The 17,322-nt window shown below is 44.7% G+C and overlaps 1 protein-coding gene across 1 annotated transcript; it reads left to right on the top strand.

Annotated features, from left to right (window-relative positions):
• The first annotated feature begins 731 nt into the window (after positions 1-731).
• On the top strand, positions 732-16,097 carry LOC131466645 (cleavage and polyadenylation specificity factor subunit 6-like). The gene is made up of 14 exons (XM_058640040.1): positions 732-832; positions 5,058-5,103; positions 5,908-6,052; positions 6,141-6,198; positions 7,702-7,783; positions 8,030-8,145; positions 8,259-8,427; positions 8,532-8,662; positions 8,999-9,082; positions 12,187-12,216; positions 12,355-12,417; positions 13,090-13,284; positions 14,433-14,549; positions 15,062-16,097. The coding sequence occupies exons 2-14, from the start codon at positions 5,058-5,060 to the stop codon at positions 15,170-15,172; spliced, it is 1,347 nt and encodes a 448-aa protein (XP_058496023.1). The 5' UTR covers positions 732-832; the 3' UTR covers positions 15,173-16,097.
• The last annotated feature ends 1,225 nt before the right edge of the window (positions 16,098-17,322 follow it).

Here is a 17,322-nt window from a genome sequence, read left to right as displayed (position 1 = left end):
TACAATAGCAGTTCATGTTTTTTGTGAGCTTAAAAAAAACGATGATTTTCTCAATGGACTTTGGTGCAGCAGAGCGAGCAGTTTACAAACTTCAGCTTTCAGTTAAAAAACATTTCTCTTTAAGTAGAGATCATTTGTAACATTGTCACATAATAAGTGTATATTATGTGTGACTTCAAACTATTGTGTTTACATGAATTGGTCACTTTACACCTGTTTATTATTACGGGCTTTTTTAACTCAAACACCTGCTCATAGGACAGAAACTCAAATCAAACATATGTGATGTTTGATTTGATTTGCCGGAGGTCATTATAATGATTAATATCATTATAACGTTAATGCTCACAGATTTTTGCTAATAAATGGTTCTCTGTTTTTAAACATATTTACCCTTTTTATTAAAATTATTGGACATTTACTGCGATAACAATCGTATGGAAGAGTATTAGGGCCACACGTGACAAAATATTTTTAAAGTAAAAAATCTATTCTAATCTCAGAATTCATGCTGTTGTATATTTTCTTCTAATTTCTTTCAAACTTTTTTTTTTTTTTTTTTTAACATATGGCCCTAATGCTCTTCCGTATAATCGATATCGATATATCTAATATTTGAAAAACCAACTCCTGACTCTAATGTTTACAGAAGCAGTATCGCTCAGATTTCCGACAGTCCCTGAAGGCGTCGTCGTCCTTCGCTTCCTCTGTGGATATTTGTGGAGACGCAGCGGTGGTGCCTTCACTGACACACTAACCCACAACAGAGCTCGGAACCCACGGACCGAACCAGACGCCGAGCCCCTGCACACACGGACCGTCCGCAGAGAAGGTGAGTGAGCGGGATCGAAGACCTCGCCGCGGGGGGTGTGGTGGTGGGTGGGGAGCGGGGTGCGGTTTTTACGTAATTAATTAAGGATTCAGCTTTGATTTTAACGCAGGTTTTGACTGTAAACGTTTACGTTTACTGTGGAAAATCAAACACACCGTTTGGACTCGGTTTAAGTTGAAGTGAATGTTTGTTTATTTGTTTTTTTTCCTCCGGTGTGAATGAGTAACGACGAGGAGACGCCCTCCATACCACTGCTGCGCGCGCTAGACCTTTTTTTGTAAACGTTAACGCGTGTGCGCGCGCGCACGCCGCTCTTAGGGGCGTTGTAGTTACGAACTTCATAGGCAAATGTGTCTTCGGCTAGCTAGCTATTGTTAGCAATAATAATCAATAATCTACACGGTATGGTATTTTTGTACATGTTAACAGCTTAGCATATTTAAGGATAAAATATCATTAGACAGTTCTATGTTTACGACTTAATGTAACAATTTGAATTCTTTGTCGGGGTATGTGAGTTTGCTCCGACTGGAACTTGGAAATTCCGACTTTCGACCAATAGCGGAAAGCACCATTAGTCATTGATAGCGATAGCAGATAGCAGCGCTATACACGCTATTTTACACATTCAAATAGCATAGGTAGCAACATAGGAAATGCTGCCTCAAACTCGGATATTTCGACTGTAACTGGAACGCACCACATTAGCAGTCGATGACAACGCTCCGGTTAGTTAGCACATGCAGACAGTGTAGCAACATAGGAAATGCCCCCTCAAACTCGGATATTCCGACTGTAACTGGAACACATTGTTAGCAATACCAATCACGAACGACACTCCATACGATATTTTGCATAGCAACAGTACAATGTGTACAAGTGATTAACTATATATTGGCGGCATGGTGGCGCAGTGGTTAGTAGTGGTGGTTAGCACTGTTGCCTCACAGCAAGAAGGTGCTGGGTTCAATTCCTGGTCTGGGACCTTTCTGTGTGGAGTTTGCATGTTCTCCCCATGTCTGCGTGGGTTTCCCCTGGGCTCTCCAGTTTCCTCCCACCATCAAAACATGTTAGAATGTTAGTTACATTCGGTCAGGTTGGTCCCTTGTGGCGGCGCGCTCAGTCGCAGCGGCTCTCTGATCAACCCTCCATCTGACCTCGACATCTCGTTGTACAATACCAGTATGATGACAATAAAGTTGCTTTCCTTTCCTTTCCTATATAAATGTGAGTCGGAACTCTGATTTTAAAGAAGTTTTCCAGAAGGAAACTTCTGACAAGTAACTTGGAAATTCTGACCTCTGACTTCAACTGGAACACACTGAACTTGTGGACATAAGACATTTCCTAACCCTGTACCCTAACCACTAAAGCTACTACGTCTGTGTCATTAGAACCAGGCTTTGGTCCTAAAGAGGTAAAAAAAAACAACTAAACTGAAAAAGTGGATACGTATAAACACATGTGCGGACACAAAACATCTCAGCCCTTCATTTAACCAGATCCTCAACAATGAGGTTCTGCTTTATTAGGACCAGGTTTTGGTCTCCATGAGGACAACTAAATACAAACATGCACACAGAGGTCTGCACCAGTGGCCATGCTGCTCTGTTCCTGCCCCTTTTGTTTCTTCTGTGTATCTGACATACCATCAGGGTAACCTCCTGCTCCTCCCCCTCCCTCTGCTGGTCAGGGAGCCGGTGATGCTTTCAGGCTCTGTCAGAAAAATACGAAGGTTGGGAGGTTCCGGGCATTGCACTTGATCACCTGCCAAGTCATGGAGGGAGGAGTATTTTTCTTTCATGCTCGTGAAATCACTTACAAAACCTAAAGTAACTTGTAACACATGCCATTTCCTGTGTCCTCTGCACAGACCTCCTCAGGCTTTACTTTGTCAATATGAAATTCATTCATTCATTCATTCATTCATTCATTCATTCATTCATTATGTGTTCTTCATTGTATGAAAGAATCAAAATCAAGGACCGAAAAAGGAATAGACCAAAGCTCAAAGCTCATTTTGGCCTAATTTACAGAATAACCCAGAATATCAGCAAAAAATAACCTCAGAATAATTGAAAACAGAACAACAATAACACTTAAATTCACATTCACTTCATTGTCTCTGAAAAACAGCGTAACATCACTTTTCTTCTTCTGATGAACGAACCTGACATGGACGCAGGCTGAGCTGCATTCACAGCGCCCTCTGTTACACAATTTGGCATTTACCCAAACGGTCTGACGTGGTTCTAGGCTGTACAGTATATATATTTTGAGTGTATGAGTTTGAATTAATATCATTTAACATTGAAAGTGCATTAATGTAGTTACATTCATTATATTTTAAACATTAATATTCCATGACACGCCAGGTTAGAGGGATTCAAATTTCCACATTCTCTTGGTGAAAATGTTTCTTAACCAAGAAATATTGCCACTGGACTTGCTGTCATTGGTATGAGCTCGTTGATGAGTTGATGAGTTGCTGCGTGTGTGAACACTCGTGCATTTATAGAGTGGTTTGTGTAACGTTATTGGTGCAGTTCTGCTAAATTAAGCTCCCGGCGCTGTCTCAGAATAGAAAAGGAGCAGCTGAAATGCAGACAGGTGCAAACGCGCTGAGACTCACTTGTTCCAGGACAATGAAATAATAAAAATAACAACTATTAAATAATATCATTACAATGATTAAAGTAGAACTTAATTATGAATAAACCAGGAACTTTTCTTTGGCTCCAATTTTAGAATGCATTCCATCGACATCGTCTGTCGGTTATTTTCTCCATTAATCGAGGAATCGCTTGGTCCAGAAAAATGTTGATCAGTCTTGTGAACGGATGATGTTCTCAAATGTCTTGTTTTTTTGTCCAGAAACCAGAAAATATTCAACACTTAAGAAGCTAAAAAAACATCAAAAACTGACAAATCGATGATCAGAATAGTTGACGATTCATTTAGTAATCGATTCATAACCGATTCATCGAGCCGTTGTTTCAGCTGTACGAGCTACCTACCGCTGAGCCACCGTAGCTCAATCCTAACGCCTCACTTTTTTAATACTTTAGAACATTTTCACCAGAAAATGACAGTCGTACAGTAAATGTCATAAACTTTAAGACTTTTACTACATTATAAAAAAGTGACTTCAACTTCTACCAAAGTCATTTTCTGGTCACATTCTTGTACTTTATTCACAGACTGCTGACAACAATCATAACATATAAGGCACCGACTTAACTTCCAGCTCAATACGTTTGCTAAGTGTTGGGTTGAGGTCACTAAAGGTCACCGAAGACAAACATGTTATGTTTGAATATACTTTGTCACTCGGTTATCTAGAGTGAGTCGGATTCTGCTGTGCAGGAATCGAACAGAGTCGTCAGTGAGACGTCACGCGGGGTTATCGCTTATCACACGAGTGTCGCGTGTGTGAGTGTTTGAACGTCGCACTTTATCACTGGCCTTTAGTGAGAGAGGTCAGCGTCAGAGGAGAAAGAGAAGAACACAATGTGTCTCTGATGATTCACAACCACAGGAGGTTTTCACTGAATAAAAGGAAATCGGAAAAATCAGCCTAAAGACCCGTTGACACCTATGGTCCCAGCTCGCCTCGGCACGGCACGGCTTAGGTCGATTTTTCCACTGCTTGTTTCTTGTGTCGGACGTCGCGCTCACGCCTCTTCCTGTGACGGCAAAAAAGGACCTGGTACCAGCTACTATTGCTAATGGATACACAAAATAACCCTAACAGCAGCAGCAGTAACAGCAGCAGAAACAGCAGCAGTAACAGGAGCAGCAGTAACAGCAGCAGAAACAGCAGCAGAAACAGCAGCAGAAACAGCAGCAGCAGTAACAGCAGCAGCAGAAACAGCTGCAGTAACCCGCAGATTATCCAGCAGAGTGCATGATCTTCATCTGTGTCTTTAGGATGTTTATTTGAATGTGTAACAACTTCAAAGACAAAATGTAATTCACAGATACATGTGAAAATCCCACAAGCCCCGCCCCCCCGACATTTCAACTCTCTAGTTTTTTGTCGAGGTGACGATTGTCATTAAACGTAGCAGTGGTTGTGTGTTGGCGATCCCCTGCCGTGGTTGCTGAGGCTATTCCGAGTTTCCGAGTTGGAAATTCCAAGTTCACTCTACAAATGGAACGCACCATTAGGGTTGGCCTTGTTCAGATTACAGATATTATACTAACACTCTCCGTGTGTCTGCAGATGATGTGGACCGTTGTGATCCTGCTGGCTGCTGCTCTACATGTGGGTGAGTGTCATCATCATCATCATCATCGTCATCAATTTCTGACTTTAATCTCAGATTTCTGACTTTAATCTCCGAATTTCTGACTTTAATCTCAGAATTTCTGACTTTAATCTCAGAATTTCTGACTTTAATCTCAGATTTCTGACTTTAGTCTCAGAATTTCTGACTATAATCTCCGAATTTCTGACTTTAATCTCAGAATTTCTGACTTTAATCTCAGTTCTGATTTTAATCTCAGATTTCTGACTTTAATCTCAGAATTTCTGACTATAATCTCAGAATTTCTGACTTTAAACTTGAATCACTGGTTTCACTTACTCATCTAGATTTTATTGCCATGTTTAGGGCTAGAAATTTAATAATTGATTAAATCAGTTTCAGTTTTTTATAATAATTAAAAGAAGCTGTCCTGAGTTTTCAGCTTCTTAAATGTAAATAAATACATTTAAAACATGGACAGATTAATGGATTATGGAAATAATAGAATAGAGACTTGGATTCTGTAGAATCTTTGTGTACCCTTGCAGACTCTTTGGTTTTGTCTGTAGGAACCCTCTCCTCTCTGAAAATACACCTAGAATGTCTGTAACTCTGGATTTTTCGTCATCTACGCTTCATCCTCAACTATTCACTCTCACATTCACACCTATGACCAATTTAACAGATCCCCGGGTCTTCTTCCTGCCGTGTGGCCCAGTCCTTAAGTCCTTGTGTGAAGGAAACCTTGGTTTTAAATGAATATTGTAAAGAAATAAGAAGGAAGCCTCTGGTCACAGTCACAGTGTTCTTCTCTTCTGCCTGTAGAATCTTATGGGATGCACGGTCAGGAGCGTTTATTCCACGGTCGCCAGCTGAAGATCTACTTGAACAAGAACTGTGATAAGCTGGAGTTCATCCCAGCGGACGATCCCTACAACTCCATCCTGTACTGGGACAGACTCATGGGCAGGTGAGGAAACCGCTGAAGGACAAGGTCGATGTCCATCAGTCGCAGAGTGACACTCACACACTTACACTATGATACCATGTCTCTGCAGGGTGAGGAAGGGTCGCGTCTCTGGCACGGGCTCTGACCGACGATGGTTCATCGAAAAGGTAAACACACACACACACGGACGCACACACATGCGCGCGCCTGACGTGTCTGCAGAGCTGCTGTGAATGGATTAGGGCCACGGTTCTCAATATGTGGTGATATTATTGGTATCGTGTGTCGTGTATCGTGAGGTTATCCCGTGAGTCCCACCGCTAATGTTGTTCTAATGTAGTTGTTCAAATCCACTTATCTGATTATTAGATGTTTAAAGCATGTATTTAGAAACTTGAACGACTCACACATTTGTGATATTTCAGTTCCTACTTTATGTGACGTTGAGTATTTTCCAGCCTCGTGAACGTTGAGTACAAATGGAAGGTTTTACAGGAGAGACGGGAAGCTTGATAAACGAGTATTGCGTTAACTGGCACTCGTGTCAAACAATGATCTGTGTTGAATCTCGCTGCACTGGGGATTTGTGAAGCAGGAAGTATCATTTTCTACAACTTCAATATAACTGGTTCAGTATGTGTAGACAAAAAACTGCATGAATCTCAGATTTCTGACTTTAATCTCAGAATTTCTGACCTTTATCTCAGATTTCTGACTTTAATCTCAGAATTTCTGACCTTTATCTCAGAATTTCTGACTTTAATCTCAGAATTTCTGACTTTAATCTCAGATTTCTGACTTTAATTTTAGAATTTCTGACTTTAATCTCAGAATGTCTGACTTTAATCTCAGATTTCTGACTTTAATCTCAGAATTTCTGACTTTAATCTCAGAATTTGAATTTAATCTCAGATTTCTGACCTTTAATCTCAGAATTTCTGACTTTAATCTCAGAATTTGAATTTAATCTCAGATTTCTGACTTTAATTTTAGAATTTCTGACTTTAATCTCAGATTTCTGACTTTAATCTCAGAATGTCTGACTCTGACTTTAATCTCAGAATGTCTGACTTTAATCTCCGATTTCTGACTTTAATCTCAGAATTTGACTTTAATTTCAGATTTCTGACTTTAATCTCAGATTTCTGACTTTAATCTCAGAATGTCTGACTTTAATCTCCGATTTCTGACTTTAATCTCAGAAATTCTGACTTTAATCTCAGAATGTCTGACTTTAATCTCAGAATTTGAATTTAATCTCAGATTTCTGACTTTAATTTTAGAATTTCTGACTTTAATCTCAGATTTCTGACTTTAATCTCAGAATTTCTGAGTTGTATCTCAGAATTTCTGACTTTAATCTCAGATTTCTGATTTTAATCTTAGAATTTCTGACTTTAATCTCAGAATTTCTGACTTTAATCTCAGAATTATTTATTTGCTGTTTGAAGTGAATCAACTGGTTTCACTTACTCATCTAGATTTTATTGCCCTGTTTATGGCTAGGGATTTGATAATTGATGAAATCAGTTTTTTTATAATATTTAAAAGACGCTGTCTTGAGTTTTCAGCTTCTGAAATGTGAATAAATACATTTAAAACATGGACAGATTCATGGATTATGCAAATAATTGTTAGTGATGGCATGTGTTTGTATCCGTCTGTCTCAGGTGACTTATGAGGACCAGGGGACATACGTTCAGAGAGACTTCTGGAATAAAGAGGTCTCCACCATCAAAGTGGCTGTGACGAGTGAGTTTCCAGAATCCTGTCCTGACATTTTAAATCTAACTCTCCCACACCAAAACCCATTGAGAAATGTGCTTTTTAAGCTTGTGTGGATCTGCTGCTCTATGCTGCCTCGTGTGGTGAGTGTATGTCACTCAGGTTGATGTTTGAGGCCGCGGTGGATCGTTAGCTTCCGCAGGTTTTCTGAATTCTGGACTTTGGTGTGGTTAGGTAAACTCACTGGCTCCATTCCTCTCGTCTCTTCTGTAGCCAGACTGAACTTTGAGAAGTGCGTCGCAGGAGAGAGTCTCTACATCCCACTCGAGGGCCTCGACCTGGCCGACGCTGAACTCATCTTCACCGGACAGAGCGCCAACGTGACGCTGGTGAGATGAACGAGGGAACCAGCAGAGGGATTGAGATGGTTTTTAATAACCTGTCCTGGAAGAATTAAATGTCAAGCAGCAGCTTACCAACGACTCGGTCTTGTCTTCTTCAGGTGCATGATGGTGCTCCAGTGGGCCAAAACCTCCCAGATTACTGGAACCGGGTTGAGACCCACAGTCAGAGGCTGGAGATCAAATCCGTGAACACCACCGATGAGGGACGTTACTTACTGAAAGACAGGAAGGGCCGGGAGGTGTCTATAACCAAGATGGACCTGACGGGTGGGTTCCTCTGAAAAGCTTTAAAATCAACGCTCATGATCTGATTTCTCGTCAGCGGGCTTTTGAGCCTCGGTCCTCACCCTCTGTCTTTTTCCTCACCGCAGACCGTCATGAGACCACAGACGGGAACCCGCTCATGGCTCTGCTCTTACTGCTGGGCATCCCGGCCGGAATCTGCTGCTGCTGTCGCAAAAAGATCTTCAAGAAGAAGGCCACCACTGCCGCGACGCTTCAGGTACAGTAAGACACGCCCACACAGATGAACCATCATGTGGTTCACGTTCAAGCTCAGTGTGTAACATTTAGACTTCAGAGACTTCAACACAAGAAAGGAGTTTTCACAGCACTGCCATGTTAACTACGCAAACAGGGAAGAATCAAATCCTTTATCGTGAACCAAGACCACTACAGGTCTCTGAGGAATGAGCAGAGGAGTCTCATGAAATGTTTGTTTTACATTTTAAACATTAAAACAATGACCTTTTTCAACAGATGAGACAATAATTATTATTTTCAGCTGTAAAATAACTTGAGTGATTCATTATCTATCATCTGTGCTTCTTGTCTGCAGACGACACCAGACGCTGTCCATCCTCCTCCCAGCGGCCCCGTCGGACCCTCGCCTCCGTACAGCGCTCCAGGACAACCAGGAACGGTCAGAAAACTCTCTTCACCTTTTTTACCTCACACGTCTTCACAGAGTCGAACCTGGTCACACAGTAGAGTTACACAGACACGTCTGCAGAGAGACACAGACACGTCTGAGAGAGACACAGACACGTCTGCAGAGAGACACTAGACACGTCTGCAGAGAGACACTAGACACGTCTGCCGAGAGACACAGACACGTCTGAGAGAGACACAGACACGTCTGCAGAGAGACACAGACACGTCTGCCGAGAGACACAGACACGTCTGAGAGAGACACAGACACGTCTGCAGAGAGACACTAGACACGTCTGCCGAGAGACACAGACACGTCTGAGAGAGACACAGACACGTCTGCAGAGAGACACAGACACGTCTGAGAGAGACACAGACACGTCTGCAGAGAGACACTAGACACGTCTGCCGAGAGACACTAGACACGTCTGAGAGAGACACAGACACGTCTGAGAGAGACACAGACACGTCTGCAGAGAGACACAGACACGTCTGCCGAGAGACACAGACACATCTGAGAGAGACACAGACACGTCTGCAGAGACACAGACACGTCTGCCGAGAGACACAGACACGTCTGAGAGAGACACAGACACGTCTGCAGAGAGACACAGACACGTCTGAGAGAGACACAGACACGTCTGAGAGAGACACAGACACGTCTGCAGAGAGACACAGACACGTCTGAGAGAGACACAGACACGTCTGCAGAGAGACACAGACACGTCTGCCGAGAGACACAGACACGTCTGAGAGAGACACAGACACGTCTGCAGAGAGACACTAGACACGTCTGCCGAGAGACACTAGACACGTCTGCAGAGAGACACTAGACACGTCTGCCGAGAGACACAGACACGTCTGAGAGAGACACAGACACGTTTGCAGAGAGACACTAGACACGTCTGCCGAGAGACACAGACACGTCTGAGAGAGACACAGACACGTCTGCAGAGAGACACAGACACGTCTGAGAGAGACAGACACGTCTGCAGAGAGACACTAGACACGTCTGCCGAGAGACACAGACATGTCTGAGAGAGACACAGACACGTCTGAGAGAGACACAGACACGTCTGAGAGAGACACAGACACGTCTGCAGAGAGACACAGACACGTCTGAGAGAGACACAGACACGTCTGCAGAGAGACACTAGACACGTCTGCCGAGAGACACAGACACGTCTGAGAGAGACACAGACACGTTTGCAGAGAGACACTAGACACGTCTGCCGAGAGACACAGACACGTCTGAGAGAGACACAGACACGTCTGCAGAGAGACACAGACACGTCTGAGAGAGACAGACACGTCTGCAGAGAGACACTAGACACGTCTGCCGAGAGACACAGACATGTCTGAGAGAGACACAGACACGTCTGAGAGAGACACAGACACGTCTGCAGAGAGACACAGACACGTCTGCCGAGAGACACAGACACATCTGAGAGAGACACAGACACATCTGAGAGAGACACAGACACGTCTGAGAGAGACACAGACACGTCTGCAGAGAGACACAGACACGTCTGCCGAGAGACACAGACACATCTGAGAGAGACACAGACACGTCTGCAGAGAGACACAGACACGTCTGCCGAGAGACACAGACACGTCTGAGAGAGACACAGACACGTCTGCAGAGAGACACAGACACGTCTGAGAGAGACACAGACACGTCTGCAGAGAGACACAGACACGTCTGCCGAGAGACACAGACACGTCTGAGAGAGACACAGACACGTCTGCAGAGAGACACTAGACACGTCTGCCGAGAGACACTAGACACGTCTGCAGAGAGACACTAGACACGTCTGCCGAGAGACACAGACACGTCTGAGAGAGACACAGACACGTTTGCAGAGAGACACTAGACACGTCTGCCGAGAGACACAGACACGTCTGAGAGAGACACAGACACGTCTGCAGAGAGACACAGACACGTCTGAGAGAGACAGACACGTCTGCAGAGAGACACTAGACACGTCTGCCGAGAGACACAGACATGTCTGAGAGAGACACAGACACGTCTGAGAGAGACACAGACACGTCTGCAGAGAGACACAGACACGTCTGCCGAGAGACACAGACACATCTGAGAGAGACACAGACACGTCTGCAGAGAGACACAGACACGTCTGCCGAGAGACACAGACACGTCTGAGAGAGACACAGACACGTCTGCAGAGAGACACAGACACGTCTGAGAGAGACACAGACACGTCTGCAGAGAGACACTAGACACGTCTGCCGAGAGACACAGACACGTCTGAGAGAGACACAGACACGTCTGCAGAGAGACACTAGACACGTCTGCCGAGAGACACAGACACGTCTGAGAGAGACACAGACACGTCTGCAGAGAGACACAGACACGTCTGAGAGAGACACAGACACGTCTGCAGAGAGACACTAGACACGTCTGCCGAGAGACACTAGACACGTCTGCAGAGAGACACTAGACACGTCTGCCGAGAGACACAGACACGTCTGAGAGAGACACAGACACGTCTGAGAGAGACACAGACACGTCTGAGAGAGACACAGACACGTCTGCAGAGAGACACAGACACGTCTGCCGAGAGACACAGACACGTCTGCCGAGAGACACAGACACGTCTGCAGAGAGACAGTAAAACAGGAACCTGCTTAACCTGCTCAGGTCTGCAATCCTTTAAATACATGTTTGCCGAGTTATGAACAAAGCATTTCAAACACTGAAGTGACAAAATAAGACATTTGTTAAAAAGCACTTGTTAAAATCACTGATTTGCTCTGTGGACTTTGGTGTGAGGAGTTTCTGGTCAGAAAAAGGCACATTGTGTAGAATTTAAGAGGGTTTGAATATACAACCCCGAGACGTGTGTGCGTATAAGCAGCAAACACATATTTAAAGAGTAACTAAACCCCCTGGACTGAGGCTAACTCCTATCAGCCAATCAGAAAATAGTATTCACTGTTGCCGGGTAAATGCACTGGTTGCAGACTGGACACACTGAATCACTGTGAAAGCACAAAAAACCTGATTCTTCACAAACAGAGTGTGGTTGTGATTTTTCTGACGCTCGCTGAACGCAACATTGTTCTGTGTTTCAGGTTTACTACCACGGACCCAGTCCTGGCATGGTACACACACAGACACACACAGACACACACACACACACACACACACTGGATATAAATAAGAATATTATAGCTGAGTTGATGATGTTTAATCCTGAGGTATTTCTTCCTGTGTGTGTGTGTGTGTGTTACGCTGCTCAGGGTCCTGCGGGCCATCCTCCACCTGCCGGCCCTGGACAATGGAACGGTCCTCCACCGTCCCCTGTGAGTGTCTTTGTCCACATTCATCCAATCACATGAGTCCTAATAATGTTTAAAAATGCTTAATTTAAGCACTAAAATGTTGATTTTTAATGTCACCGTTACTAGAAGTACTTCCTGTTTAATGTATTACAACAGTTGTGAAGTGACAACTAAAACTAAAATGACCTTAAAAAAAACTTTTAAGGTCATATGATCTTCTTTTATGAAGAAGATCATAAAAAAACGTGTATTTTATTTTGTAAGAATAAGAACTGTAATGGCAAAAGGTTTACACAGGAAGTAGTAATAAGCCACAACAGTGGCTCTTATTTTGAAGTAGTTGAGTAACTACTAAAACGAAAGATATATAATAGTTATTTCATGAATGACTAAAAACATAAGAAAACATTAATTTACTTAAATCCCTGAACCCGACATAAGTTGTTTGCACAGGAAGTGGCCACACTTCGCACATGTGCAGAACAGAATCCCATTTCTGGTACAATTCGGACAGCGGCAGCGACAGGGACTTTACGAAGTGTTAGCCTCATTAAAAGAAGGATCAGTTACTTTGCTACGATAAAAAACTTTTGGCAAGTAATCGTGTAACGTACCAAAATTTACCGAGCTTTACCGTTTGGTGGAAATGAGGTGGTCACCAGATTTCCTGTTAAGTTGTGTCCATCTCTGCAGGGATATAACCCCAGCTACCCTCCCACCAACCCCGGCTACCCTTCCACCAACCCCAGCTACCCTCCCACAAACCCCGGCTACCCTCCCACCAACCCGGGCTACCCTACTGCGGGCCCCGGCATGGGTGTCCCTGCCCAGCCCCCACACTGGAACGCTCCACCAGGCCAGTACCCTCCAGGACCTGGAGCTCCAATGGTATGTTCCTCAACTTTTACCTTTTTTTTGGTTGATGAACATCGGGGGGGAAAGACGTGTGTTCCCGCCTGAAACTGTAGCAGCGTGAACAAAAAGGCGGAGAACTCTCCCTGTACGATCTTTTTTATACAGCATTGAAATCCACACCAAAACCTGTAGTACACATGCCACGCCTGTATGTGGTGCTGTAACGCTGCTACAGAAATACACCAAAAAACACAGAGACAGAACAAACCAGGCCAGGGCGGCGAGGGAAAGTCAATTTATAAAGCTGTAAAGCGAGGAGACCCAACAACCTTCAAACACAAGAAGACGAGCTGACGACGACAGCAACGGCAAAAACAAGCGCACAACGACATTGTTGTCCAAACGTAGCACATTGCTTAGTTGTCTCCACGAAAACAAGATTTTCCTGCTCTGAGACCTGCACAACTCACTTGATCTCAAAGCAAGTGAGGTGGAGTGGGGAGGTCGTGCGTGGGATCAGTGAACCGTAGACAGGGGACTGTTACTACCCACAGAACTGAGCAGGCCCTTGGGTTACCAGGGTTTGGAACCTTCAAGTCTCCAACAGTCTAGCAACTGGTGGATGAGAGCAGCGCCAGGTGGACCGGCGTGGTTTAAGGCGGACCTTGTCTGTAATCAAGTCTTCCAGCAGCCCAACCAGAACCAGCGTTTCTCCATCCCCAATGGTGCCGCTAGAGAAGGCATATATATATATATATATATATATATATGTCTTTGTATATACTGATAACTTGACACAACTGTTATATATATATACACGTATATACATGTATACATACATATATATATGTATATATAATAGTTGTGTCATGTTATCAGTTTAGAGTTCATCAGTGCATTCAACGTGTTCCATGTGGATATAAAAAGCCGATTCCCCTAAACATGTTTACGTTTGTAGTTAGTGCTTAGAAGTAGAGGCGTCCTCTCCTTTAATCACTGTATTTAATTTCCCAGAGGGAACGTCTAATAAAGTCGTCTGTCTGTCTGTCTGTCTGTCTGTCTGTCTGTAACCCTGACTTCATATCAGACATGTTTGCTAGTTAAGTGACAGTAGTTTTGATTTCACTGTTGTAGAAAGCAGCTGTAATGATGTGTGTGTGTGTGTGTGTGTGTGTGTGTAGGGCTATGCTCCCGTCATGTACAGCGCTCCTCCTCCTGCAGCAGCCAGTGAACCTGTGAAAGAGCAGCTCAACAGCGCCTCCTCTCCGGCCGACCCCCTGCTGACTGTCACATCACAGGTAGAGTAGAGACATTTGTGCTGTGTTTCCATCACGGTTCAGTTTGGTTCAGTTTGGTTCAGTTTGGTTACCGCCCCAGGTCAGGCCGGGGTTTAGACTGAGAACAGTACCTTTACTTAGTAGGCGGGGCCAGGGCCGGGGCTGTGTCGCACAACGACAACAAACGTGTTCCATTTTACTCCGCGTACCCGAAGCTACGCTAACGGTGCCAAAGCATACCGTACTGTACCAAACCGAACCGTTCCACTCGTCCTGCAAAGGAACCAGGACCAGGATCCAGAAAGTTTGTCATGAGAACTGAACACTGAGAACACTGAGCCTTACGCTCAGATCGTTCAGGAACCAGTGAGCAAACACTGAGTTTCATCCCCAGGAGGAAGTCCCGTCGCATTAACCAAATATTCCTCCATGCACATCGTAGACATCATCACGTCCTCTCAGCCTGTAGCTATTCTTCTAAACAACCGTAAGAGGTCAGCTGACAGTCTTTCCTGTGCCTGTTGTTCTCTCAGGGAGACGCCGTGTCCTCACCTGTTCCTGCAGTTCCTCCCACCACCACCACACTGTCCTCCGACGGGGCCTACAAGTTCGACGTAGGGGACAACTCGTCCAACTTCCTGTAGGGGGTGCCGTCTCTTCAGGCGCCTTCCTCCCTCTGACCTCACGCAGCCGCTCTGTCGTCCATCCCTCGGTCAGAGCCTTTTATTAAGTCAGGGATGTTTTTCTTTGCCTCGTCGCCTCGTGGTCTGACGTCTGAGTTTCACTTCCTGTTTCCGGGTCAAATTTCTGGAGGCGACGAGTCAAAGGAAGAGTTTTTAAGTGTTAGCATGTGAAGTAGAAAAGTGTAACGTCAACATTCGGTGAGTTTGTGTTCACTTCACCGAGTGTTGAGCGACGTCTCAAAGACACAATCGTCTTTTTCACTTGTGTTCAATACGTTTGTTTTTCTTTTCTTTTTTTCCTCTATATCCCATCTAAATGTGATGTTATGTGTCAAGGAACGGAAAGATCTGGAACAACATGAGATTCATTCAGAAGTCGGATTCTGGTTAGAAAACCACTCAGATAACAAGCGTAAAAACACGTCTTGGATCAGAATAAACACCGACCGCGTACGTTGTGCTGCGTTCACACCAAATGCGAACTTTTCACGTCGGTATACGTTAGTCGTCCGAGCCTCGAACCAGCCGACACCGCGACTCCACTGTGAGCAGCATCGTTCTCCTGATGGTGAAGTGGGATACTACACGTTGCGCTCCATTTGTAGTCGGAAGCCGGAAAATTCGCCTTGGACTTCAGACTCAGACTTGGATTCTAAAATGGCTGCCACCGCACATGCACTGTTACTTACTGACCTCGGGGGGGGGGGGGGGTTATGACGCAACTTCCAGTTCTGACTTCCGACGTAAATGGAACCGACAGTAGCCCAGCAGAACTGACACAGCGGCCCCACAAACACAGATCATCTTCTCTGCGTTACTAAAAAACACACAGAGACCAAACCATCGTGAATGTAGCGACTCATTTACAACCATATTTATAACGACTAATCTCCAGATCCATCGGTGGGCCGCCACCCAGTCTTTGGGAAACACTGCTCTACGATATCACAAACCGGTCAAATCTGACGACGTCGGGCGATAGAGTTGGAGGTGATGCTGTGGTGCAGATTAGGAACAAACTAATCCCAGTCCGGCTGACGTAGAACACAGAACCGGGTTTTGGGTCCAGCGGTGCCTCTCAGTTCTTCAGATGCATCAAACGATAACTACCTCACTTTGTTTGGATCCAAAACCTCGTCACATGTCGACACACGTACTCACGTAGAGCTCCGGCAGCCCACCGCGTGTCGGCAGGAAGTGTCTGTGGGACAGAATCTAGAGACGAAACTCCATGACGTCATCGCAGACTACAACGTTAACGCTAACGCTAACAACGCTTTTCCAATGTACAGTTCAAGCACGACTCGGCTCGGCTCCGTTTGGTAACAATGATCTAAAAATGTTGACATTTGGAAGTAGATTTTGAAGTTTTTTTAACTTTGATCTACAGTTGGACGTCGCGCTCATGACTCTTCAGTGACGACACTCTCTGAGCGATCAGTGGTCGGGAGTCTGGAAGAGTAAAAGAACCGAGTCGAGTCGAGTCGAGCTGGGACTGTATCACAGAAGAGGCGTCATAATTAACCCAAACATCAAGTTTACTTTACCATCTCTGCAGTAGATGTGGTAACACTACCACCGGGGGGCAGTATAACGATCAGATTCTGTGATATATTGCTCGATCTCCGAGGTGCCGTTCATTTTTTAGAAGCTCTTCCTGCCGACTGAGCTCCGTTTGGTCGACGTGATGAATTTGTGCGTCGGCGTCAAAGTGAAATCCCGTCCTCTCTCTCTCTCTGTGTGTGATGACGCTCGTGTTTGTTGTAAAAAAAACAGCCAAACCAGGAGAAACACAGCTCTGACTGCCTTTCACTGTGCCATCCTGCCTTTTTTTAAACACATCACGACTCCTCATCCACCGCAGCCTTCGACACCCGTGTGCCGTCTCTCAGCGTTACGGTTACAGCGAGACAATGTAGCTTTGTAGTCCAAATAACAGGAACACCTAAAAAATAGAAATCACGTTCAGCAGCGATGGTGACTCCTTTTTGGTTTGTTTTTTAAACAAAAATTCCGTTAGTCCTTGACCTGAGTTTTTTCTGCAGCAACAAACTGTTTACATTATATTAAACGTGTGAGTGAGTGTGTGTGTGTGTGTGTACTTCTATCAT

The sequence above is a fragment of the Solea solea genome, chromosome 10, assembly GCF_958295425.1.
Source record: "Solea solea chromosome 10, fSolSol10.1, whole genome shotgun sequence".
In the NCBI taxonomy this organism is placed as follows: domain Eukaryota; kingdom Metazoa; phylum Chordata; class Actinopteri; order Pleuronectiformes; family Soleidae; genus Solea; species Solea solea.
The sequence above is the reverse complement of the archived record's forward strand: the minus strand, read 5'-3'. Positions and strand labels throughout refer to the sequence as shown.

Excerpts from the sequence above, each read along its gene's own strand:
- LOC131466645 (XM_058640040.1), top strand. The coding sequence starts at position 5,058 with ATGATGTGGACCGTTGTGATCCTGCTGGCTGCTGCTCTACATGTGG. Across the intron at positions 5,104-5,907 it reads GGCTGCTGCTCTACATGTGG|AATCTTATGGGATGCACGGT; the intron begins GTGAGTGTCATC and ends TTCTGCCTGTAG. Across the intron at positions 8,663-8,998 it reads CCACTGCCGCGACGCTTCAG|ACGACACCAGACGCTGTCCA; the intron begins GTACAGTAAGAC and ends TCTTGTCTGCAG.